This window comes from Vombatus ursinus, unplaced genomic scaffold (assembly GCF_900497805.2).
Source record: "Vombatus ursinus unplaced genomic scaffold, bare-nosed wombat genome assembly UNPS02014784.1, whole genome shotgun sequence".
In the NCBI taxonomy this organism is placed as follows: Eukaryota; Metazoa; Chordata; class Mammalia; order Diprotodontia; family Vombatidae; genus Vombatus; species Vombatus ursinus.
The window spans coordinates 6,640,730-6,665,344 of NW_020954562.1; the positions used below are offsets into that span (position 1 = coordinate 6,640,730).

General features: G+C 43.0%; 1 protein-coding gene across 3 annotated transcripts in view; it reads right to left on the minus strand.

The window, feature by feature from the left end:
• SLC10A7 (solute carrier family 10 member 7) overlaps positions 1-24,615 on the minus strand; it is a 285,221-nt gene that overhangs the window by 18,990 nt on the left and 241,616 nt on the right. For all 3 annotated transcript variants that reach the window (XM_027866968.1, XM_027866967.1, XM_027866969.1), the window contains 2 exons: positions 23,315-23,366; positions 15,131-15,204 (listed from right to left, as the gene is read on the minus strand). In XM_027866968.1, coding sequence (XP_027722769.1) covers positions 15,131-15,204; positions 23,315-23,366 — 126 coding nt within the window. The remainder of the gene's footprint in view (positions 1-15,130; positions 15,205-23,314; positions 23,367-24,615) is intronic.

Sequence of the window (24,615 nt, forward strand, 5' to 3'; positions counted from 1 at the left end):
AAAAAAAAGGAAGACAAAGGGATCTAGAGGTACCATGGAAGCAAACAGGATATTTTGGTTCAAGTTAACATACACTTATAACAAATTAAAAATATTCTGGAGCTTATGGTTTTGTCGAGGATTTCTGTTTATTTAAATGTTTTACTGATTACTAAATTTAGAAGTAAAAAATTACAAATTAAAAAAAAACCCTCTTTTGTTATCTGCTAATGATTTCTCAGTCTGCTTTAGTAAACTCTCCACCCTATCTCTTCCAAATACTATTTCCATATGATTAGAATTATTTTAAAGCAGTGCCCATTGTTGGAGTGCCCTGAGAAACAGGTGAGCTATATGCTACGTGGATATGCTTATGTAAACCATCCTGAGAGGCTTACCCTTGCTTCATATTTCCAAATCTTGGATTCAAAAATACTCTTTCTCCCAAAGGGAAAACATGGCCTAGAAGAGCTCTATAAAAAAACCTTTCAAAAATAAGGCTACAAACTCGATGTCACAGGTCATCAGTAAGAGAAAGAAGAAACAGTCCCTCTAATAACCCAAGTCAGGCAAAAAACAGAGAGGAAGCAACATTCTTTTAGCAAACACAAATTACATAGACTTCCTTTGATGTGAACTCTAAATCCTTTGTTTGAAATCTATGGTAAAAAAGGCTATTCTCCAGGATTTATTCACATATTAACAGTTTACAAAGCATTTTCACATCCATTATACGGCTAATCCTCCCCTACAATCCTGTGCGGTCAGTAATTCAAATATCATCATCCACAATTTACAGAGCAATGTTGAAATGGTGTTTGGTCAAAGTGCCTGGGAACCACAGAAAAGTTGATTCATAATACAGATGGCCTCTCTGCAGGGGTGGGAGAATTGAGAAAAATGGTAGTTCCATGGGCAAAGGCTGATGCTGAGTGTATCCCACTCTCCCTTCCCCTCCTCGCTCTCCCATCTCTAAAAGGCTTGGTCCTCACTAACTTTGGGCTTTTCAGCAGTGTTCACTCAAGCTTGTTTGATTGTACTGTGTGTTTACTGGGGAAATTGGAAAGATGGTGCTTTCATATCAAGTAACCTGGGCTCTAATCCTATCCCATTATGTCCAAAGTTTATCAAGCAAATAAAAAGGTAGGAGAAGAAAAGCACGAGCAGGTGGTTACTGCTCTTATGAAACAGGTATGTTCTGATTGGAAAAGATGTTTAATGAATGACCTGCGAAGACTTGCCAGATGCTAACAATGAAACATTTAACTCTGCCAATTGAAGGTTGCTGCCTCAGAAGATTTGGGTACACCTTCACCTGTCTAACAGTGTTGCAGGAGTAATTAGCTAACAGGGAATTCAAGAATGAATTAAGCTACAAGAAAAAATAAGACTGTATCCAAATGCTATATTGCAACTCCCGGAAAGGGTCAACCTCTTTAAGGAGGCCAGGTAGTCAGGTGGGGGCTGATGGCAGCTCTGTTTACTGGGCTTTTGTTTATTAAACTGACAGACATATTTCAATTCAACATTTACTAAGTGTTTACTGTACTAGGCTCCAAGGACACAGACAAACAAAACTGTCCTCATTCTCAAGGAACTTCTATTTTACAAGGAGTTGGGGGGGCTGTGCTGTAGACATGTGTAAGTTAATACAGAGTCTATACAATGGAAAGTCAGGAGAGACAGAGCACTAACAAGCCGGGGTAAGAGAAGCCTTGTGTAGAAGGGGGTGCCTGAGCTGTGCTTTGAAGGAAGCCTGGGATTCAACCAGGTGGAGGTGAGCAGTGAGGGCATTCTAGACAGGGTGGGAGAGGTTGGTCTCTCTTTTCCATTTCTTCATGAACCGCTCCCCCTCCCCATCTTGCATGGTCAGATGAGCACAGATACTTAAGGGTTCTTTTAAGACCTACTTTCTCCCAGGGGCCAAGGTTACCTTTTCTTTTATGGGCTCGGCAGCCTCCTCTGTCTGTAACCCCAAAGCTTAGCTTTCCCAGCCCATCCCTGGGGCTCTTCTGTTCCTCTACTTCTCTCTTCCCGGACCCTGCCTGACCATCCGTACTCTGAGGGTCAATCTGGCGGTCAGTAGGTGGAGGAGTCTGAAGAATTTATTTTGAAGTTTGGTTGCTCAAGAATGGTCCTGGTTGGGCTAGGGCATTCAGGGCTTTGAGCTATGACCCACAGATCTTGGGTGGGGTGGGGTTGGGAGGGCACAGGATTTAGCAGCTCCACCCAGGTCAATTCTGCGATGGAGGGAGATGACAATGCTGAACTTCCCTGTTACCCACTACAGAAAGGTAACACATACATTATCTGAAAACATCAAGACCCCTCCAGAACCCTAAGAGAAGAGAGGATGTTAACAAAATGTAAACAGAAGTATACTTAGTGCCCTCAGGACTGTCAACTCCATAAATGATGCAAATTGCTTGGCTATCAATATGTCCTGGCTGCCAGTGGATGGTCCAGCCTTTTGTCTTGACTTTAATGAAGAAACACCTGAACCTTCCTTAACAAGGTGTGACTATTAATTAATTTCTTTAACTAAATGTGACTCATTAATGTCATATTAAAACAAAGATTCATATGATTTTGCTCCTAAAGCTTAATTTTGGTTAACATTTGAACATAAAAGCCAAATAATGATGATGGGTTAGTACTCTTTTTCTTCTTCTTCTTAGAAGTAGTAGTAGTAGTAGTAGTGGTAGTAGTAGTAGTAGTAGTAGTAGCAGCAGCAGTAGCAGTAACAACAGCAGTAGTAGTGGTATCTGGGTATGGACTTGTGGTTTCCTTGGTGTAGGGATCTTTCAGTGCGGAAACTCTTTTCTAACAGCCTTAAAGCATTACCCAGGACATCAAGATGGTAAGCAATTTGCCTGTGGTAACACAATTGTGTCAGTTGCAGGATCTGAAGGTCTTCCTGACCCCAAGGTCTACTCAATTTTCTTTTTGCCTCTCAGGAGGGCATAGGTAGGCTTCTAAATCTTGGTTGAATGATAAAATTGAGGAAGCTACTCCTTACATATGAATTAGATAGTTTTAGAGGTGAATTGACATTTTCCAGGTCAAATGAACAATCAGTATCTTTTTAAAGTAATTTTTTCTTCATCCCCTGGTGTTCACTTTGGCCATGAAATGAGACCTCTGAGACAGAGGAGGAGGAGGTGGTTTTAGGCTAGGATTAACCATCAGTTATTAGTTGGCAAAGCAGCCTTTCTTTCACTATTTTTTTTCTTCCTTAAAAGGTTTGCTGAAGTTCTTGGGCTCATCTGATTCAAGGATACAGTGAAAGCACTCTGAAAATTGATTTTAGAGCCCATAGGAGTTTGAGGAGATAAGGCATCATTTTGAAGACTTCTGCCTCATCAGTGGCTCATCCTCAACTGTCTACTTTGGGGATTTTTATTGTTTTCTAAGTAGTATTTTATTTATAAATAGACATCATACAACAATACATAATTATAACTATTTCCAAATAAATGTGTGGCTAGATCAGACAACTATCAGTTAGAGACTTTGCTTAGTTTCATCTAGTTTTAGCACTATCTGCTCCATGAGGCCTCTGATTCCTACCCGGGCTTAGAATTTCATCTTGTTTCTGATTAACAGAAAAAGTAAAGAAAATGTTATTGATGGATTACTCAGGCAGGCCGATAGACAGGTCTTCAGAGACTGTATCACAATGTCTTAAGGACCTGGGTATGTCCTGCCTTTGATGGTTATTCTCTGTGTGACCCTGAGCAAGTTATTCCACTCCCTGGGTCTTGGTTCCTTTCTCTGTAAAATGAAACGGTTGAACCAGCCGGTCTCTGAGGTTCCTTCCAGCATGTGTCAGAGACTATGATTCTGTTAAGGGTGACCCCCAGAACTGGGAAAGGATGCCTCAGTAGTCCAACCCAGCAGTATCAAACCTACATAGAAATGGGAGCCTACTGGCTCCCTGAACATAAGGATCCCAGAGGGCCACCTACTGACATAGAAAACCACACACTAACCTTATCTATGTATGAGTGTATTTGTATTATCTTGTTAAAGATTTCCCAAGTACCTTAAAGTCTGGTTCCAGGCCACACTCAGGAGTGTTGTGGCTACAAGTTTGAAACCTCTGGTCTAATCTACCTGCTTCTATTGAAGAACTCCCATATCTTTATTTATATCTTTCTCAGAAATCATCTACTTACTGTCAGGTGGACAGAAAAGACAACAGATTCCATTCATTTTATTTGCCAAGGCAGGATTGAAGTAATAACAATTTAGCATGTTTCACTTATTGGAATCGGTTTGGGAAATGGTGATTGGGTTTTATAATTAAAAAGTTTAGTTAAGAAAAGAGTTTGAGAACCATCTTAGCAGCGCTACTTCTGGGTCCTGTTCTTTTATGGTGGTAGATATAGTCTAGACACAAGTTTCTGATTTTTTTTTTTTTTTAGCAGTTACACTCTATTGAATCAAGCCACGACCCCATACTTCTCGGGCTTCTCTGATTCATCTCTCAGGCAAGTTTTGAGCTGAAGTCAATTGCTGTGCATAATAAACACAGGATTTGATGGCTCTTTGGAAACCCAGAGACTCTTCTGGGGAAAAGTACTGAGCTACTACTTGAAGAAATAAGTGAGAAAGGCACAGTGGCTGCCGCAGAAGAGTCTGCGTGACTTTGTCACTGAAAGATGACTGACGGTTTTCCAAGATGTGCAAGATTCCATATCACGGCACCAGTGGCAGGGACAGGGGCCTAACGTGTTGCCAGCTGGCCGAGTCAAAGGGCTGGGCAGCACTGACTCAGAGTTGGTGTGTCTCATTCAAGAAATCGGAATTTATAATCCCGACATGACCAACTGATACAAGTTATTGGCTACCTCTACTACTCAGTGATTCCAGAAAACAGGACCCAGGGGTGCAGCGGAGAGAGATTTGGACATGGCGCCACAGCGACCAGGACTGGTATCCTGGTTCTGTTACTTTTTAGCTGGGTGTCTTTACCTCCTTTAAAGACCACGAGTGAGTCGTATCATCTCTCTGAAGCTCAGTTTCTTCCTTTGTAAAATGGGGAAGATAATCAATCCTTACGCCTCAGAACTCACAGGGTTATTGTGAGGAATAAATGAGTAATGGATTCAAAAGGCTTTGCAAACTATAGTGTTTCATGGCACTTCAAAGTCTGTAATGCTGTCTTCATTTTACCCTTCAGAAGTAGGTAATGAAAATATTTTTATCCTCATTTTTCAGGTGAGAAGACTGAGGTCCAGAGGGTATAGATATCGCTCATGGTCACACTGGTACATCTCTACAAATCTAAGTTGTTAATAGTCAATTTTAAGCTCTGATGGGCAGGGGACCTATTCCATTTATTCATTAAAGAACATTTTTATTAAGCACCTGCTATATACAATACCTGTGGGGCAGGTATTAAGAGGAAAAAAAAAAGATGACGAAGGCATACATCCTTCCTAGAAGGGGTTTATAACCTGGAAGGGCTTTGGTTAAGATGCACAAGTAGATGAACATGATATGTATATAAGAGGAATGCAGACATCTCTGGATCTCGCCTCACACTGTCCACTACACATAGTAGGCACTTAATTATTTTGAATAAATGAAGATTTTTACTATGGTGCAGTAGGAAAATAATTCGATTTTGGAGTCAGGACTGAGATCAGAGCCCAGTTTTATCATGTCTGAGCAGTGTGACCTTGGGCAAGTCACTTAAGTTCTCTCTGGGACTCAGAGGGAGTTGGTCTAGATGAACCCTAGGTTCCTTCTACTTCTAAGTCTCTGATCCTAAAATCTTTCTTCCTCATTTTATCCTTATAGCTCTGAGTTGGGTATCCCGTGAATTTAGGTATTATATAAGAAAAAAAAATTCCTAACAATTCAGAAGTAAAATGGGCTGCCCTGGGAGGTGGAGGGTTTCAACCCTCACTAGAGATCTTCAAGCATCTGTGGACCATGTGGTGTGTGTGTTAAACAACAACAACAACAGTTATTGTTGTTCAGTCATGTCTGACCCTTTGTGACCCCATTTGGGATTTTCTTGGCAAAGATACTGGAATGATTTGCCATTTGAAGTTGGGAAGATGAGTCTATCTTAATAATACTAATATAATAACAATACCTAGCATTTACATAATATTTTAAGGTTCGCAAAGTATTTTGCACATATAATCTCATTTGATTCTCACAATAATCCTGTGAGGGAGGTCCTATTACTATTATTTTTATTCCCATTTTACAGATGAGGAAACTGAGGCTGAGAGACTTGAAATTACTTGCCCAGGGTCAGGGTCACACAACTATTGAGCATCTGGAAGGCTGAATTTGAACTCCGATCTTCTTGACTCCTGGTCCTACACTCTGCCCACTGTGCCACCTGGCTGTAAGGGGTATTCTTTGGACTGAGCGGTTACTGAGATCTCTTCTAAATCTAGAACTAGGTAATTTAATGATTCTTGGAAAAAATGGGCTGGCAGTTTTTTGTTATTTACCTACAAGGATGGATTAGATTTCCAAGTCACTTTGGCATCAAATAAACCATGTATCAGTGACTTCTTAAGTGTGGGTGGCCACCCTCCAAAGCCTAGCTTTAGGGAAGGCATCTCGGGGCTAACACAAGATTGGCCACCACCACCGCCGCCACTGTCTCCTCCTCATTCTCTTCCCCCTCCTCCTCCCCACAAGTCTTGCTGCCACGGTATCAAGACACAAGTTCCAAGTCCCTCTAAGTTTCAAGAGAAGCAACGTTCCAAAGCCTCTGCTGTACTGGGACCTGGGAGTCTCTTGAGTTGTGTCCAACATCCCATCTCCCCCAGGGTAACTTGTCAGCAGTCTGCTAAGTGCAGCAGAGTTTTACAAAGTCAACAAGCCTCCCCTCTTTCCTTCCTGGCTTGGGGTTGTTTTGATGGTGCTGTGGGAAGGGACAGGGGAGGGGCCCGGTGTCATCCTCATTTTACAGCCAGGGGTATGCACGCTCTTTATTCTAAACAGGCAGGGAAGCTGGCTGTCATGCAAAATCCCTGCAATGTGGTTCTTAGTGTCTGATCCAATTAAGGGAACTTCTGGGAAGAGACATGAGCAAATAAATAATTGGAGAGATGCAACTCTGAAATGACAATGGTTATTCATCGATCTCTGTTTGCAAGTCGAGATTGAGAGATGTAAACTTCAAGTGGATGAGATCTCCTGGGTGAAATCCTTCAGTTCAAACAGAGTAAACAACTGTTGTTCTCTGATGCGCACTTTAGTACTGCTGGAGGCAAACTTTCTAAATATTAATAAAAACTCCATGGCTGGCCGAGTGTGCGGAGAGAGAGAAAGTGCTGGGAAGCGAGCCTGGGCTGGCTCTCCTGGACACGGCTAAGGCCAAATTCAAAAGCATATGCTTTGGGACAGAAGGAAGGAGGATTCCTGACGTGTGGGGAATCTCCTTTTTGGAACGACTAAGCCAGGTGACAAAGCATGGCGATCGAATATTTACATGTACTATATACCATCAGAGAGGCAGTGGGGAAGAGTGGATAGAGAGCTAGGCTTGGAGGGATAAAGACCTGGATTCAAATCCAACCTCAGACAAATACTTGTAGCTGTGTGACCTGGGGTAAGTCACCCTCTTTGAGCCTCAATTTCCTCATCTCTAAAATGGGAACAAAAATAGCACCTTCTTCACAGGGTTGGTGTGAGGATGAAATGAGACAATGTCTGAAAACATTCTGTCAACCTTCAAGGGCTATATTAAGTGTCCAGTGCTATTGTTTTGGGGGTAGCTAGGTGGTACAGTGGAAACACAGACCAGATTGGGCAGCTAGATACTGCACTGGATGGAGTGGTGGGCCTAGAGTCTGGAAGACTTATCTTCCTGAGTTCAAATCTGGTCTCAGACCCTTACTAGTTGTGTGACCTTGGGCAAGTCACTTTACCATGTTTGCTTCAGTTTCTTCATCTGAACTAAAAAAGGAAATGGCAAACCAATCCAGTATCTTTGCCAAGAAAACCCCAAAGGGGGTCATGAAGAGTTGGACACGACTGAAATGACTGAACAACCACAATTTATTACTGGTCTCAAAAAATCACTTCCTCTCCCCCTTATCAATTTCTATCAAAATGGAGTTTGGTACCCAACCTCGTTGCAGGGTGCTCGCTACCTGAATAGAATCTACAACATTCCAATCCCTGGAAATTCACCAGAGATGTCTTTTCTGTGCCAACATGAAACTGCCTTAGAGCTATTGTGTTTGAGTTTAAATAATGAAACTTTGTAGGTACAATCACATGGTGTTATTAGAAACCTAAGTAAACTAAATAAGTCACTCGGGGTTGTCCCTGTTAAGTTAGGATAATTGTAGGTTGTGTATGATGGGGTAAGACCAAGAACATGGGGTTTTCAACATGAGAAGCTGGCCTAAATTCTGGCTTGGTCACATGACTTTGTCACTTGACCACTCAGATTCCTAGGTTCTTCTAGAAATTGAAGGAGTTGATGAGTGGCTCTGATCTGTCCAAGACCTTAAGCTACCATCTAATGAAAAGGTCTCAGAGTCTGTAGCTTTCCGCAGAACACATTGGAGATCTTTAGGCAGAGGCTACATAGCCACTTGTTGGGTAGATTATATATTTTTTTTTTCTGCTGGTTAGGCAATGGGGTTAAGTGACTTGCCCAAGGTCACACAGCTAGTAAGTGTTATGTCTCTGAGGCTGCATTTGAACTCAAGTCCTCCTGAATCCAAGGCCAGTGCTCTATCCATTGCGCCACCTAGCTTCCCCTTGAGTAGATTGTAGATAGGGTCCCTTTTTCACCCAAGTTCTAGGTTAGATGGCTGCCGAGGTCTTTTTCAACTCTAAATCCTATGATTCTCTTCCTAAATAGTCAAAAACTTAGAGAATCAAAGAAGTGTAGAGTCAGCTTCGAGATAATTTTGAGCCAACTTACAGATGGGGAAACCGAGGCCCACAAATATTTATTCACATTGCTAGTTAGTTAATACGAGGAACCCAGGTTTCCTGACTCCTGCTCTCCTCGTGGAAGAGGTCAACCAGTCTGGGAGTGCGTGTAAGTCATCACTCCTACCTTTGGCTTCAAATGGAAAGTCAGTGTGAATATGATAGATCTGGGAAAATATTCCTCCAGATATGAAAGTGTGCATAAGAATTCCCAGAGGAAGGAAGAGAAGCCTGATTTACCAGTTTCGTTTCTTGAGATTGAATGAAGAACACGGAGATGGAGGGTGGAGCGTAGGTGGATGGGCATCATTAGTCTACTTCGATGATGAGGCATGGGGTAGGTAGGGTAAAGTGTACTGAACCTGGGTCAAGAAACGTGGGTTCAAATTCCACTTCAGGTACTGATTAGTCATGAGACCAAGGGAGATAATATCTGCACTAACTACTTCACAGAGTTCTTTCGGGAAAAGTGCTTTGCAAACCTTAAGACACTCAACAGACATGAATTGTTATTTTTATGCTTGGGGCTGAGGCTGGGCCCTTCCCTGCCCTACCATTCTTCCTTTGGAAGAAACCTTCCAGACAGAAGAAACCTTTTTACCCCATAAATTTTCCCAAGCTACCCAACAGGCACCTGGCTTCTTGGAACATTTACTAAGAACTCTAGATATCCCAGCAGTAAATCTCAGGCAACCCAGCTTTTGATAACTAACAGAGAATCAAAGCTCAGAACAGTTTTCAATGCTCTGCTGAGTAGAAATATATCACTCAATGGACAGACTGCCATTTCTCTTTTCTCTACTACACAGCGCAGAATGACACATGCATCATCACTTTTTCTTCTGCCTGATGGTAAACTCTCCCAGACATAGCATTGCAGTGGCATGTTTAAGGATGCTGTCAGACTGCAGGGTTCTCAAACTCACTCTCCTTATTACCACGTAAATCTAAGAAAGCTTCTTTATGGGACAGCCCCACCCCAAAGACAAATTTCTCTTTTCTACCTTAACAGAGTATTTCTGCTACTGTTTTAATAGCTTATTGTGGAAACAGGGCACTGAATCTGGCAGGACTCAGGAATGGAGGGCAGGGGGCCCAAATGCTGGATGGCCTCTGGACAATAAAGGGTGGCTCAATGAGGCCTGGTCTAAAATGCTTTTCCTTAATATGTGGAAATGATTTTTAGTCTGTGGCTCAGATGGAAAAAAATTTCTTTGTACAAACCCTCACTCTTTGTGCAGGTGGGGTAAAGAAGTAGAGAGGGGCAGAGAAGAGAAGCCAGCTTTCCAATAAGTCCTGGAGCCAAGATGTAACTTCTGACAGTGATTCTTCCACTCTACCATATCAGTCTGTGTCTGCTTTAATAAAGTTTTTTTTTATTACATTTTATTAGACCCCTGGCAGGAACTTAGAGGTCACTGAATCCCATCCACCGTACTTTACAGATCTGGAAACTGAAGCTCAGAGTAGTAGCATTACTTGTCCACAGTTACAGTTAGTGAGCACCTGACCTGGGTTGTGAAACCAGCTCCTCTTATTGCAAGTCCATGGCTCTATGCACTGTTCCACACTTCATCACAGTAGCTTGCCTTCAAAGATTATCCAAATATCAAACCAAATGAGAATGAGGTAGAGGAGAATGTGCTCTTAGGTGTCTCTCTCCACACGGTGCCTGGGGCAGAGATTTCACATCCGTCAGCTACAAAACCATCCTCCACCCTCCCTGGACACTCTGAAGAAGCAGCCAATCAGCCTAAAGGGGATCAGGTGACCCTTCCTTCAGGCCTCCTCTTTCCCCCTGAGTGAGCTCTGGGGGAGCAGCTCCACGCCAGGGTTTCCCCATGGATTCCACAGAGTCATAGCTCAATGTCATTTTCGATAGGAAGCCTCCTAATTAAAGGTCAAATAGTCACTTCATCTGCAATCCATCAATAGACAAAGTCCTAATACCAGGAACTAATCAATCAATGGCAAATGCACTAATAAAAGCAATGAATCAAGGAGGGGCTGCATGTGTGTGGATGTGTTACATGTAAGCAGGGTACACACATGTGGGGGAGACAGACCAGCTAGAATCTTGGCTGGCAGAATACACTGGGGATAGATGTGTGGTATCAAAGCTGGGGGGTAGTTCTTAGGCAAGAATTTACTTGTTTAGGTCATTAGCTGAATGAACCAACTGGATGGGAGCTGGCGGACCTACAGTGAGTTATTCTAGAGTACAAATCCAGTATCAACTCCCCCATCTACATTCTGAGTTCCATCCAAATTGGCCTCACACATAACATTCCATCTCCTTTGCTTTTACCACCATCTATCTCCTCATGCCTAGAATGAACTCTCCAACCCGTCCCAAAGATTCCCTAGATCCCCTCAAAGCAAAGCAGTATCAACTCTTCCTCTGCTGATGTCCACAGTGCTTAGTGCTGTCCAGCCCACCACCATTTTGTATTCACTTATTTCCATATCAGTTGTTTCCCTCAACAGAATGTAAGCTCCTTGTTCCAATTTTGTTTCCCGCTCCCCCCCAGCACTTAGCACACTGCATGGCACATGACAGGTGATTATTGAATTGAAATGAAACAAGCTTGGTTCATGTTATCATAAGGCTACCATTGGTGTGTCCCATTCATGGAAGGACTTCCAAATTTACACATACACTGTAGGAAATGCTAATTTGGAGGCAAGGGGAGGGGAGAAAGACAAAAGCTTTTTGAAGCTCGAATTTGTCACATTTTTGATCCCCCAAAGTTTTTTCTTCTACTGACTTTGGATTGAAAGGAAGATTTGTTAGCTGCCCCTTTCTTAAAAAAAAAAGTTGCAAGAAGGTAGTTAAGTGGTGCAACTCATAAGAGTGCTGGATCTGTGGTTAGTAAGACTTGAGTTCAAATCCTGCCTCAGATACTTACTAGCTTGAACAAGTCATTTAAACTGTCTGCCTCAGTTTCCTCATTTGTAAAATGGCGTGCAGATAAAATGAGATGACATACGTAAAGTGGTTTACAAACCTTAAAGCTTTCTCTGTGTGTGTGTGTGTGTGTATGTGTATATATATGTATGTATGTATGCTCATTATTATTATTACTAATTTTATTCTCTGGTAAAATCAGAGGCAACAGTGCATACAATGCTAGATATAAAGTCAGGAAGATCTGGGTTCAAATGTTGTCTCTGACACCTACTAGCTCTCTATAAGTTAAGTTAGTCACTTGACTTCTGAGTCTCAGACATCTCCCTAATATTTACGTACTAAATTATAAACAGGTGAGTGGAAGGAGATCCCACACTGGCAAAACTGAAGTCTGGTGAGAACCATGAAACCTGAGAGCTTGAAGAAACTTCAGAGATCATCTAACGGAACCTGACCCTTTCATTTGAACAGATGAGAAAACTGAGACCCAGAGGGATGAACCACAACAAACACACACCTACGAAATGCGGAGAGAACTCACAAGAGGCCCCCTCTCCCCCAGCACTCTGAGTGGGCTCTCTGTGGACTGATGGGAGAACATGGATAGGAGATGCACAGCACAGGTAGGCACGGATGGGTGAGGGATCTGATTACCGGAGAGAATGCCCACATGGGGGAGATCCCAGATTCTCTGGAGCTCTGGGCTATGAAAGGCAGAATACTACACTGGGCACTAGGAGAGATACAAAGTTTGGATAAGAAACAGTTTCTTCTCTTCTAATGGAGACAGCCCAAGAGCTTTGGAAAATCAGAGCTCCAAAGGTTACTGTCCCTGCATCCTGGCATCCTAGACAGAAACAATCACTGTGAAGAAAGGATTCACTCTCCTTGCCAAAACCACGAGGCAGGTAGGTCCAAGAACCCTGGAAGCAGCAGGCCCTCAACAGCCCAGCTCTTGTAACTACTACCCCGGGAAGCAATCCCCAGGGAGATGTGATCTGGCAAATGCTGCTACAGATGCTAGAGGCCCTGCCTCCTTGGCAGCCACGGCTACTGAAGACCCGGAAAACAAAGTTCTTGTCACCAAAGTCCTTGGCACTGTCAAAAGGTTTGACATTAGAAATGAATATGATTATATAGTAGAAATGACATTAAAGAATAAGCAGTATTATCTATTTTGTGGTTGTACCCCAAGGACCATGGGACTTTTCCACACGACCAGCAGCTGAAATCTCCTACGTGTTCTTTACTCCATCAGGATGGGGGCTCCTTGAGATCAGGGATTGTCTTATTTTTTTCACTTGTACTATAGCATTTAGCACAGTGCTTGGCACATAGTACTTAATAAATATTCCTTTCTTCCATCTTCCCTCCCTTTTTCTTCTATCCTCTTTCTCTTCCTTCCTTTCCTTCCTTCCTCTTTCCTTCCTTCCTTCCTTTACCCTTTCCTTCCTTCTATCCTTCCTTGGACATGCAGCTTAGTAATGACAAAAGCCTAACTAGAATCCAGATCTCCTGACTCTGCATTTAGTGTTCTTCCCTCTACGCCAGGTTGTCTTTCTTTTGCTGCTGTTTTTTTTTCTTTTTTTTTTTTTGTTAGGCAATGGGGTTAAGTGACTTGCCCAGGGTCACACAGCTAGTAATTGTTATGTGTCTGAGGCCGGATTTGAACTCAGGTTCTCCTGAATCCAGGGCCGATGCTCCATCCACTGCGCCACCTAGCTGCCTCTTTTGCTGCTGTTTTAAAGCAAATAAAAAATCGTATGGATCTCCTCAGCCTGATGTGAAGAAAGTAGTGGTGAAAGGGTAATGCAGAGCAGGGCTGTGTGTTTCTTTTATGGTCCATGAGCCATCCTGTCCTCAATGCTAGTTTCTACTGGGTTGGGCCAACTTCTCTCCTATAAAAACTGAACGCTCTGATCCCTGGTATTTGTGGGAAGACAAGAAGGGCAAACATGACTAATCTTATTTGAGGTTGGCAGCCCGTTTTCTGGAATTTGAGTCCTACGTACTTATTGTATTGTCCTGTAATTTCCATGCAGACAAAGCCTCTAACAGAATAATTACTAGGCTCCAGGCATTGTGATTAGCACGGCATCCTCCTCACCAATAATTTCTGCCTCAGCTGGTATGCGGAGCATGGATTGGACCTAGTATGAGCTGACATTGTAAATCACAAAGCTTTTGTGAGGTTCAGTCAAGGACCAATCTTTTCCTTTTCCAGGTGGAAATAAGGATGCTCTTGAGACAAAGCTCTTGTTTTTTCTATCTGCCCAAGGGGTACAGATCCAGGTTGTCGTGGTGACTAGAGTGGGGGTGGAGAATGCCTGGAGGGAGGGTGGCTGTGGACAGCAGCTATCACGGTACTTACGGGACTGACAGCTAGTAAATCCATGTACCCTAAGGGAAAGTGACTCAGGTTGTATTCCATAAGCCTTGGAGAGTTTTACTACAAAACTTCTTAGACACTGTACTAGCGGTCTGATTCTGAATCAGCAATGGTGCGTATTTCAAATATAAACTCAAACTCCAGTAAGCCCAATTCTTTCTAGCAACAAAGTCAAAAATAAAACAATCCTCCCCCTCTCATCTGGTTTCCAAAAATTATTTTTCAGGTGGCAGCTAAGGCTGAAGCTGAGGAACATGGTTTTGGGAGGGAGATGTTTGGGTTTGGGTCACTGGGCATTCAGAGAATAGTCATGATTCCATGGTAGTGTGCCACTCAAGAAGGACATTTTTTTAAAAAGGAAGTTTTACTGATGCCTTTTGGCATCTTAGTCATTTTGTGGCATTTCTAACCCCCACCCACAGTAAAATGCACTATGAACAAATCACTTCCTAGTTCTGGTTTTCACTTTCTTCATCTATAAAATAAAGAGGGTTAGTACTTATCTAAACACTTCAACTCTCTATACATATATAAGTGTTTAGTAAATGCTTGATCTACCTGTCGAAGCACTTACAGGTAGATCTTCCGACCTACACACAATCTCTGGCCCTGCCCCTCCCCCCAAGACAGGCAAAAAACAGTCCTGCCCTCATGGTGCTTACAATCTCCACGAGGAAGTCACTTGCATTCACTGGGTTATAAGGGCAGAATATTTGGCCAAACGGATACTACTTTAGTTAAAACATATCTTCTACAACTTCTGTTTCTCAGTAGGCTGGACATACCATCGTTCTTTAAACAGGACAGTGGACGATCCCGAGGTCCTCCCAAATGGCCCTCTGACCCTTTGAATTCCAAATAAATGAGGGTTTGTAGACAAGGCTTACATTAAATATTGTTCCTTAGAGCTCCAATTTACTTACCCAACGTGAGGGATTTGTGTGTGGAGCAGAAAATAATAGCAACAGTGTCTGCTGGTGTGAAACCCAAATTATTCCTAGGGGCGAGAAGAAAGAAAAAAACACCACACATTACTAACACTTTTATTCAAAGCTTACTTAACTAACACATTCTAGGTCAAACATCCCAGTAGGAGTACCCACTTTTATGTCATTGTCATTTAGCCCAATTTTAGTGACAGAAGGCATCCCAAGTGGAAATGTGAAGCACTGTGTAACTTTTTTTTTTTTAAAGGAGAGAATCCTATCCATAAAGGCAGTTAGTGGTGCAGTGGATAGAGTGCTGGGCTTAGAGTCAGGAAGACCCGACTTCAAATATGGCCTCAGATCCTCATTAGCCTTGTGACCCTGGACAAGTCACTCAACCTCTGTTTGCCTCAGTTTCCTAAACTGTAAAATGAGGATAATAACAGCAGTGCCAAATTATTGACTCCTTAAAGGGATATGCAAACAAGTGTTGGGTAATGGACAGTGATGGGCTTGGAATCAGGAAGAAATGGGCTCAGGCCTTCCCTCTGATACCAGCTCTCTAAGCATTGCCAAGTTACTCATCTCTCCTGGTCTCAATACTTTCATACACATAGTGAAAATAATCATACTACGAGTGCAAACTCAGAGGGCTAGAAAGATCAAACAGGAAATATTAAGCACTCTACCAAACTGGAAGTCCTACATGAAGGCTACTATTGTTATTACCTTGTTGTACAGAATGATGCCTTATCAAATGCCAGCTATGATAACACCACTACCCATAGTACCTCATACTTTTATAGTGCTTTACAGTTTATAAGGTGTTTTACCTTGTCACATCTGATCCTTATCGTGTCCATGGGGAAATGGATGATCAGGGGGATACTGAATTTTTTGAGATAGAAGGGATCTGAGAGGACTCTTTGTCTGAAGTAACTGTACAGTTGAAGAAACTGAGGCTCAGAGAGGTTAGATGATATGGTATGATAATTCAGTCAAGGTCATGAGCTTCAAATTAGAATTAACCAGACAAAAAGACAAAAAGTCATGCTTAGGACTGAACCATTCATATACAAGATGTCCCAAAAAATGTTTAGTCCTAAGAAGTATAAGTGACTAAAACTTCAAATTTCACTAAGATTTTTGGGATACTCTGTATTTGTCCATCACTATTCATCCGCTTTCCTTTGTGTTACACAGACCACTCTGAGGCAGAAACTTGAAGGCAAAGAATTTTCTTGTTGCTATTATATAGTCAGTTTAGAAGAGGCTGTGAAAATCAACATTAGAAAGAGATAAGATGGACTTTGTCAATTAAGTGCTTACTATGGGACAGGCAAAAACACTGTCCTTGCCCTCAAGGAGCTTTGAAACAGCCATGCACATTTAAGATATATACAGAGTACATGGAAAACATAACCTCAGAGGCAACAAGGGTGACCTCCTGCTACAAGCAGGATTTGAGCCAACTCTTGAAGGGAGCCAGGAAAGAAAAGGTCTGAAGGTGAGGTCGGGGAGCATATCAGGCAGGGGGAGAGCCAGTGCAAAGGCATGGGGTCAAGAGATGGAGTGCTGTGTGCATGGAGAAGCAAAGGGGAGTAGATGTAAAAAAACTGAAAGGTAGGAAGGGGCAAGGTTGTGAAGGGTTTTAAATGTCAAATAAAGGGTTTTATATTTGATATGAAGGGTCAGAGGAAACCACTGGAGTTTAATGGGGTGGAAAGACAGTGTATGTGTGTAATGACCATGTCTAAGCTTTAGGAAGATCACTTTGATATCTGAGGGGGATTGGAGTAAGGAGTGAGGAGACCAATTGGAAGGTTATTGGGTGGTTGCTGTGTAAATGGAGATAAGGGGACGTAAAGGAGAGAAAGTGTGAAGGAAGAAGTAACATTTAACCTTTAGATATGAGTTGAGTGAGAGTGAGGAGTTGAGGATGACATTGAGGTTATAGGCCTGAGTAACTGTGAAAATGGTAGTTCCCTCAACAGTAATAGGTAAGTTAGGAAGAAAGGTGGGTTTGAGAGAAAAATAATGACATTAGTTTGGACATGTTGAGTTTGAGATGCCTACAGGACATCATGGGTCAGCTAGATGATGCAGTGGATAGAGTTCTGGGCTTAGAATCAGGAAGACTCATCTTTCTGAGTTCAAATCTGGCCTCAGACATTTGCTATCTGTGTGACCCTGGGCCAGTCACTTAACCCTGTTTGCCTCAGTTTCTTCATCTGTCAAATGAGTGGGAGAAGGAAATGGCAAACCCCTCCAGTGTCTTTGCCAAGAACACTCCAAATGGGGTCACAGAGAGTTGGACATGACTGAAAAGTGACTTTACAACAAGAAGACATCTAGTTGAAGATGTCCAAAAGGCAGCGGGTGATGGGACTAGAGCTCAGGAAGAGATTAGGGGTGAATATATAGATTTGGAAATCATCTGCAGAGACGATAACTGAACACTTAGGAGGTGATGAGATCGCCAAGTGAGACAGTACAGAGGGAGAAGAGAAGAAGACCAGGACAGGGCACTGGGAGACACTTACAGGTAGCAGGTATGACATGGATGAAGATGAAGACCCATGGGACAGTGCAGTTACACAGTCAGAACGAGTACCAGGCCAGGATCACGAGAACCGAGAAAAGACAAAGGAGCCAAGAAAAGAGGGTGATCAACAGGGTCAAAGACTGCAGAGAAGTCAGAAAGGATGAGAAATGAAAAAAAGGCCATTTGATGTGGCAATGAAGAGATCACTTTGGAGAGGGCGGTATCAGTTGAGTGATGAGATGAGAAGCCAGACTGAAGAAGATTCAGAAGAGAATGAGGACAAGAAGTGGAGGCAGCTAGTACAGATGTCATTCTTAAGGAATTTAGCTTAAAAGGGAAGGAAAGCTATAGTATAATAGCTTGTGAAGATGGAGGGACCCAGTGAGGGCCGTACATAAATCAATATTTAAAAATTAAAAGCAAAAAACAAAATCCCACCACCATTCAACACAAATCAAAGAAACACCTTTCCCTACATTGAGGCCCACTTATATATGCCCTTTAAAAAGCCCTCTACCAGGGACAGCTAGGTGGCACAGTGGATAGAGCACCGGCCCTAAAGTCAGGAGGACCTGAGTTCAAATCTGGCCTCAGACCAAACACATGACACTTACTAGCTGTGTGACCCTGGGCAAGTCACTTAACCCTAATTGCCTTAAAAAAAAATAAATAAAAAGAAAGAAAGAAAGAAACAAAGAAAAAGCCCTCTACCAATGCAAATTACGATTCATCTTTGATTTAGTAACTGAGTCTTGGAGATATGTATGAGGCACAAAACAAAAGGGATTTGCCCAGTCACACAGTCAGGTATCAGGGGTAGGATATGAATCCAGGTTCTTCTTCTCAAATTCCAGCACTGCCCACCACTCCATGTTCTCTCATAGTAAGCATACTGCATCCTGGGCCATCTTCAGTCATCCTGATCTACAGCTGGCCACTGGACCCAGATGGCTCCGGAGGAGAAAGTGAGGCTGGTGACTTTGCACTGACCTTCCTCACTTAAACCCAATTCACTCGCATGTCATGACATCCCCTCCCTGATGTCATGGTCCTCTTCGAGAATGAAGGAAAAACAGCAGCAGCAACAGCTACAGAAATTCATTTAACTGGCTAGGAGACCTGCTACTTAGTACCCGCATCACCTTAAGTTAAGTCATTTCTCCTTCCTTAGTTTTCTCCTTTGTACAATGAGAAGGTTGAACTAGTTGACCTCTGAGGTCCCTTCCACCTCTAAATTCTATGGTCTTCTGACTAAGACCATGGTGGAGAATGATCATTCCCACGCCCGTTCCCCATGCCTGGAATAATCTCCCCCCTCACTCTGCCTCCTGGCTTCCTTCAAGATTCAGTTCAAATCCTACCTTTTGCAAGAGACATTTCCTCAATCTCCCCCACTGCCAGGACTTATCTCTTAGATTTATTTATGCTGTATCTATTTTGTATGTGCCATTTTTTTGGTGTGGTGTTTCCTCCATTAGAATGTGAGTCCCTTGAAGACAGAGACTGGTTTTTGCCATTCTCTTTATCCCCCATACTTAGCAAAGAGACTGGCACATAATCAGTGCTCGATAAATGTCTGTTGACTGATTGAACATGCCAACAACAAGAAGAACCAAGTACCATAACATTTTCAAACACCCCACCACATTATTAATAGCAAAATAATCATTGTTTCTAGGTGTTAACATTTCTTCTGGTCAATTTCCATCCACATTCTCCCCTTGAAACTAATTGTTGAATGGCTCTTTTTCTCTAACTTGATCTAATGTTGCCTTTTTATCATTACTTTAGAACCAGTCCTTTGGATCAAGTGGATATTTTCCTTTTCTTTCTTCTCTCTTTCTTTTTCTGTCCTATGCCTTTTCCCCTTCATATTTTGAATTTCTGAATTAGGACTTTCTTTCCATGATCTGTTTCGTCTTTCTCCGCTGTGTTCTCAAAGACATACATGTCCTATGTTTTCACTCCCATGTAGAATGTTCTCCCATATTTTCCTTCACACTTCCTTCATTTTCATTCATTTTTTGCCCACAGACTCACAATTACAGAGTCTCAAGGCTGGCAGGGAGAGTTCAGGGGCCATGTGGAGGCATCAAGTCTCTCTAGCAAAAAGTCGAATGTGAGCCAAGTGCCTTGGGTTTTGCTTTTTACTCTGCCATAAATTACCAACGTGACCTTAAAACAACACTGCGACTTAGTTTCATCATCTCTAGAGCTAGAAAAGAACCTAGAGGTCATCTAGTATAAACCCTTCAACTAATTAATTAATTGATTTTTTATTTTTGGGGGGGGTGGGTGGGTTGTTTTTTAGAGGCAATCAGGGTTAAGTGACTTGGCCAGGGTCACACATCTAGTAAGTGTCTGAGGCCAGATTTGAGTTCAGGAAGACAGGGTGCTAGGCTTAGAGCCAGGAAGACCTGGGTTCAAATCCTTCATTGCTACCTCTGTGAGCCTAGGAGAGGAATCTATCTCTCAAATCATGGACAGTTTGTGATCTACATAGGTGGATGGGAGTCACACACTAGGAATTTCCTGATCTTATGAAATTACAAAACTTTGATGTATTCCTGTGGAAAGAATAGGCTGATCTAAATGGCTTAGTGACTTAGCTCTATAAATGGTGGTAGTTGTTGTTACTGTTAGTTCAGTTCCTAAATAAGTGCTCAAAGAGCCAACAGGCTGGTATGGGCCATGACCTGAAATTATTTCATACCCTCAGGTATGTCAGCAAGGAAGATGTCCTTGAATTAACTGAGAGTTGGACAAGTGCTTAGTTTGACACTCAAGGCCCCCATGATCTGGTTCCAGTCTAGTCTTTCTAGTATTAGCTCAGAAAACTTCCCTTTATCTTTTTCAGACAATAATTTCTCTAAGTTTGGGGAGTCTTAATGGATTGCAAGTTCAAAGTGAGGCAACAATCCATTATATCAGTCAAAATATCCCACTAAAACTGCAGGTGTTAAGAGAAGCATGGAGTCCAGGAAGAGGGAAGCGACTTTCCCCTTCGACTCTGCCCCGGTCAGGCCACATCTGGACTATTGCACTCGTTTCTGGGGGCCACATTTTAGGAGGGAGGTTAATAAGCTGGAGCACATCCAGAAGAGGCCAACCAAGGTGATGAGGAAAGGGCCTTGGTGGGGCTGATGGAGCTTGGAGATGAGAACACTTAGCAGGGATATGCCAGCCACCTTCAGGTAGGGCTACCATATGGATAAGGCTGCCATATGCCTTGCTCTTCCTGGCCCCAGAGGGCAGAGCTAAGAGCAGAGGGCCCAAGTTTGAGTCCTAGAAATGCAACATATCTGCTGGGGGCCTTGGTTTCCTCATCTCAAATGGGGATATGATAATACTTCTACTACCTATCTCACAGGGCTGTTACGAGGCCTGTATCTTCAGAGAGCTTTGTAAACTCCATCAAAATTTAAGATAGTGTTTATACTGGTTTTCTTTCTCTACCCCATCTCTGCTTTCTGAAATACTACCAACCTTTCTGGGTTCAGAGCAAACCCTCTCTTCAAGTCGATTTTCTGAGTCTCCTTACTTGGAAGTATGCCTTCCTTTGCCTAACCTCTGACTGTTGGTCATCCATAGGGAACTGCCTTGAATCACAGTTTTCTGTGCTTTCATGCCTTAAGAGAAAATGTGAATTCCAGAAAATAAGTGGGGCAACAAGGACGAAGGAAAATCTCTTGTAAGATCCACTACATCATCCTAATTGGAGCACTTGCTGGCCATTTCCAAGTATGCCTCTTGGGCCATTGTCCACAACCTCCTCTCATTTCCCCTCCACCAGACTGTTGGACTCTGCCCCTGGAAGCAGCCTGGGCTCTGAGAGGGGAGTTCGTACTTTGCTGCGGCTGAGTCTAGGCCTCCAAGCCACTTCCTAGCTATTCCCACTATAAAGTTTTCCTTTACGTGTTGTTGTCTTCCCTTTTTAGAACATAAGCTTCTTGAGGGCAGGAGCTGTCTTGCTTTCTAGTGCTGAGAACCCTTGAGCTTAGCACTGCACCAGGTACATCGTCAATGCTTAATACGTGCTTTCTTATTCATTCATTATCCTCTGGCAAACAGGGACCACAGCTTATCATTAACCCCCCCCCCCCCCGCCCAGGTCTTTCATAACAAACAATTCCATTTGGTAAATGCTTACTAAGGCCTTACCATGTGCTAGACTGGGGGTTACAAAGATGGAAAATGACTGGGCACCTGCCCTCGACAGGCTTGCAAGTGTCCTGAAGGACAGGCCACGTACTCAGATGGGGGTAATACAACGCAGAGTGTGTGACGCGGCCAACAGAGAGGGGCAGGGAGAGAGCGCTAGGAAAAGCAAGCCTATTTCTTTGCACTCCTTGTGGTATCTGGCACATGCCTTGGACATTCCAGGCCATCAATCAATGTTTGTTGAATGAATACGCACGGAACTTGTATTATTCCACAGATGTATTCTTAGAAGTTCGGTGTTAAGTGAATCTTATTTTAAATGCATTAGAAAAGCTCACTATTTAAAGACACTTTGCTGTTCCTATTAGTGTTCTTCTTCCCCAAACTACCTTGCATTTATTTTATGTCTGGTTTAAATATACTTCAGATGTTTCTCTTATTAGAAGGTAAACACCTTCAGGTCAGAGACTGTTTTAGTCAATCAATCAATCAACAAAGATTTATACTGCTAGGCACTGTTCTAAGTTCTGGGGATACAAAGAAAGGTAAAAACAGTTCCTGCCCTCAAGGAGCTTATACTCTGATGGGAGATGCTTAGCCTGAAGACAAGATGCAGGGCCACGCTGGCCATCTTCAGTGTTGCACGGATCAGGGATTAGCCTTGTTCTTCACATCAAAGTTGGGATGACGTAGTGGGTCTTACAAGGCATTTTGCTCGGTCCTTGTTGCCACGCTCATTTTCTGGAATTCAGGTTTTCTCTTAACAAGGCATGAAGCACACAGAACTGTGATTCGAGGCGTTGCCCTGTGGATGCTAGAATGTTTATAAACAGGCACATGAAAGATACAAACAGAGTGGACGGAAAGTATCCTTCTCTGGAAGCTAGAGGCTGAGAGAGGGAGGCCTTTGAAGAAGGTGTGATCTGAGCTGTGTCTTAAAGGAAATCAGGGAATCTGAGAAGTGGCTGTAAAGAGGGAAAGGGTTCTCCTTTTGTTTTTGTTCCCCAGCACCTGGCCCAATACTTGGCACATAGCAAGCACTTTATAAATACCTATTGATTGATTAATTTGCAAAGTAAAGAATCCTTTTGTAAATCATAAAACCATGCATTAGTCTATCTGTTTTATAAATCCTTATTTTTTTTTACTCATTTACTTTTTATAATTGGGCACACTTGCATTTGGAAGTATCCCCAGAGCATCACAGGCTCACACCTCACATTCTTTGGGTCCATGACTCCTACCGATGCCCCCATGACTCCTATTCCTCACATCACCAAGGAAGAGAGAAAACCTAGGGTTACAAGCTCAGCACGGCCTGCCAAGCTGTAAGGGGACAGAGGGGCTGGAGGGTGGGGACAGAGGAAGAGTGAGGCAGCTCTCTGCCATGTCTCTAGAAATGACAACCCTTTCCAGAGGTTCTGAGCCCCACCTTCCTGAAAAAAGGGACAAACATCAGAAACCAACTCACATACCTTGTGGAAAAGAAGAATGTTAAAAACATAAAGCTCAGCTGAACAGAAAATACTGAAAAAGAAAAGAAAAATATGAATTAGCATCATAATGATTGAAGATGTATTAGTGCTAACAGCTTATACATGCCTTTGGCTTGGGAGGCTGACAGGCAGCTGTGAGGCAGCAGAGAGAGTCAGGCTTTGGAGTCAGAAGGCCAAGGCTTACTCTGTGTGTGCTCATGGGTAAGCCATTTAACTCTTCCGGGGTCCAGGTTCTTAACTTGTCAAATAAGACGGTTGGATTAGACAATCTCAGAGATGGCTTCCAGATTTAAATTGTGATTATTCAATTGTCTGCTGTGCATTGTCATGCGTGGCTTTAAAAAAAATCCATCATCTGCCAGTGGCCAACCTGCAGCTGATACATCTCCTGCCATTAGCTGGGCTGGTCCACAGAACGCAGATGCACGTTCAGAGAATCACAGAACCTGAGATCTGGAAGGAGCTTCAGCTGCCATCTCGTCCAGCCCAAACTGGACAGGAATCACCACTGTTAACCTCCGACAGGTGGCTGTCCAGGCTCCACTTCAGACCTCCAAGGAAGAGGAATCCAGCCCTGTTAAGGCAGCCAGGTGGCACAGTGAATAGAGCCCAGGGCCTGAAGTCAGGAAGACCCAAGTTCAAATCTAGCCTCAGACACTTACCAGCTGGCAAGTTATTTAACCTGTTTGTCTCACGATAAACATCCCCAATTCCTTCAGCCAATCCTCACATGTCACGAGTTTAAGGCAATCACCACTCTGGCTGCCCTTCTCTGGACACTCGCCAGCTTATCAATGTCCTCCTTAAACACGGTCGCCAAAATGGGACTCAATGTTCCAGCTGAAGCCTGAGGAGGCCTCACGGAATGTGATCATCAGCTCTTCATATCTAGAAGCTACACCTCTCTTAGTGCAGCCAAGATGGCAATGCTGGGTTCACATCCAGTGCCTTAGCTTTCATAGGTTCTGCCTTAAGCTTGCACTCTATTGATACAGCCTTCAAGAACTCAGGGTCACCTCCATGGCTGGAAGGAGAAAACCTTGGGTGGAAGTTAGTCAGTGGTAATAAAACAGTCACAGCTGACATTTACAGAGAGCTCTATTGAAAGGTTTCCTCTTCTTGATCCATTGACTCTATTTTTGTCACCTGGGAATAAGCTGAATAGGTCCCATCCCCTTTCCTCACGACAGCCTTCAAACACTTGAAGACAGCCACCATGTTCCTCATGAGTCTTCTCCAGGATAAACATCCCTCAGAACGACCCAGTGAAATATTTTTGA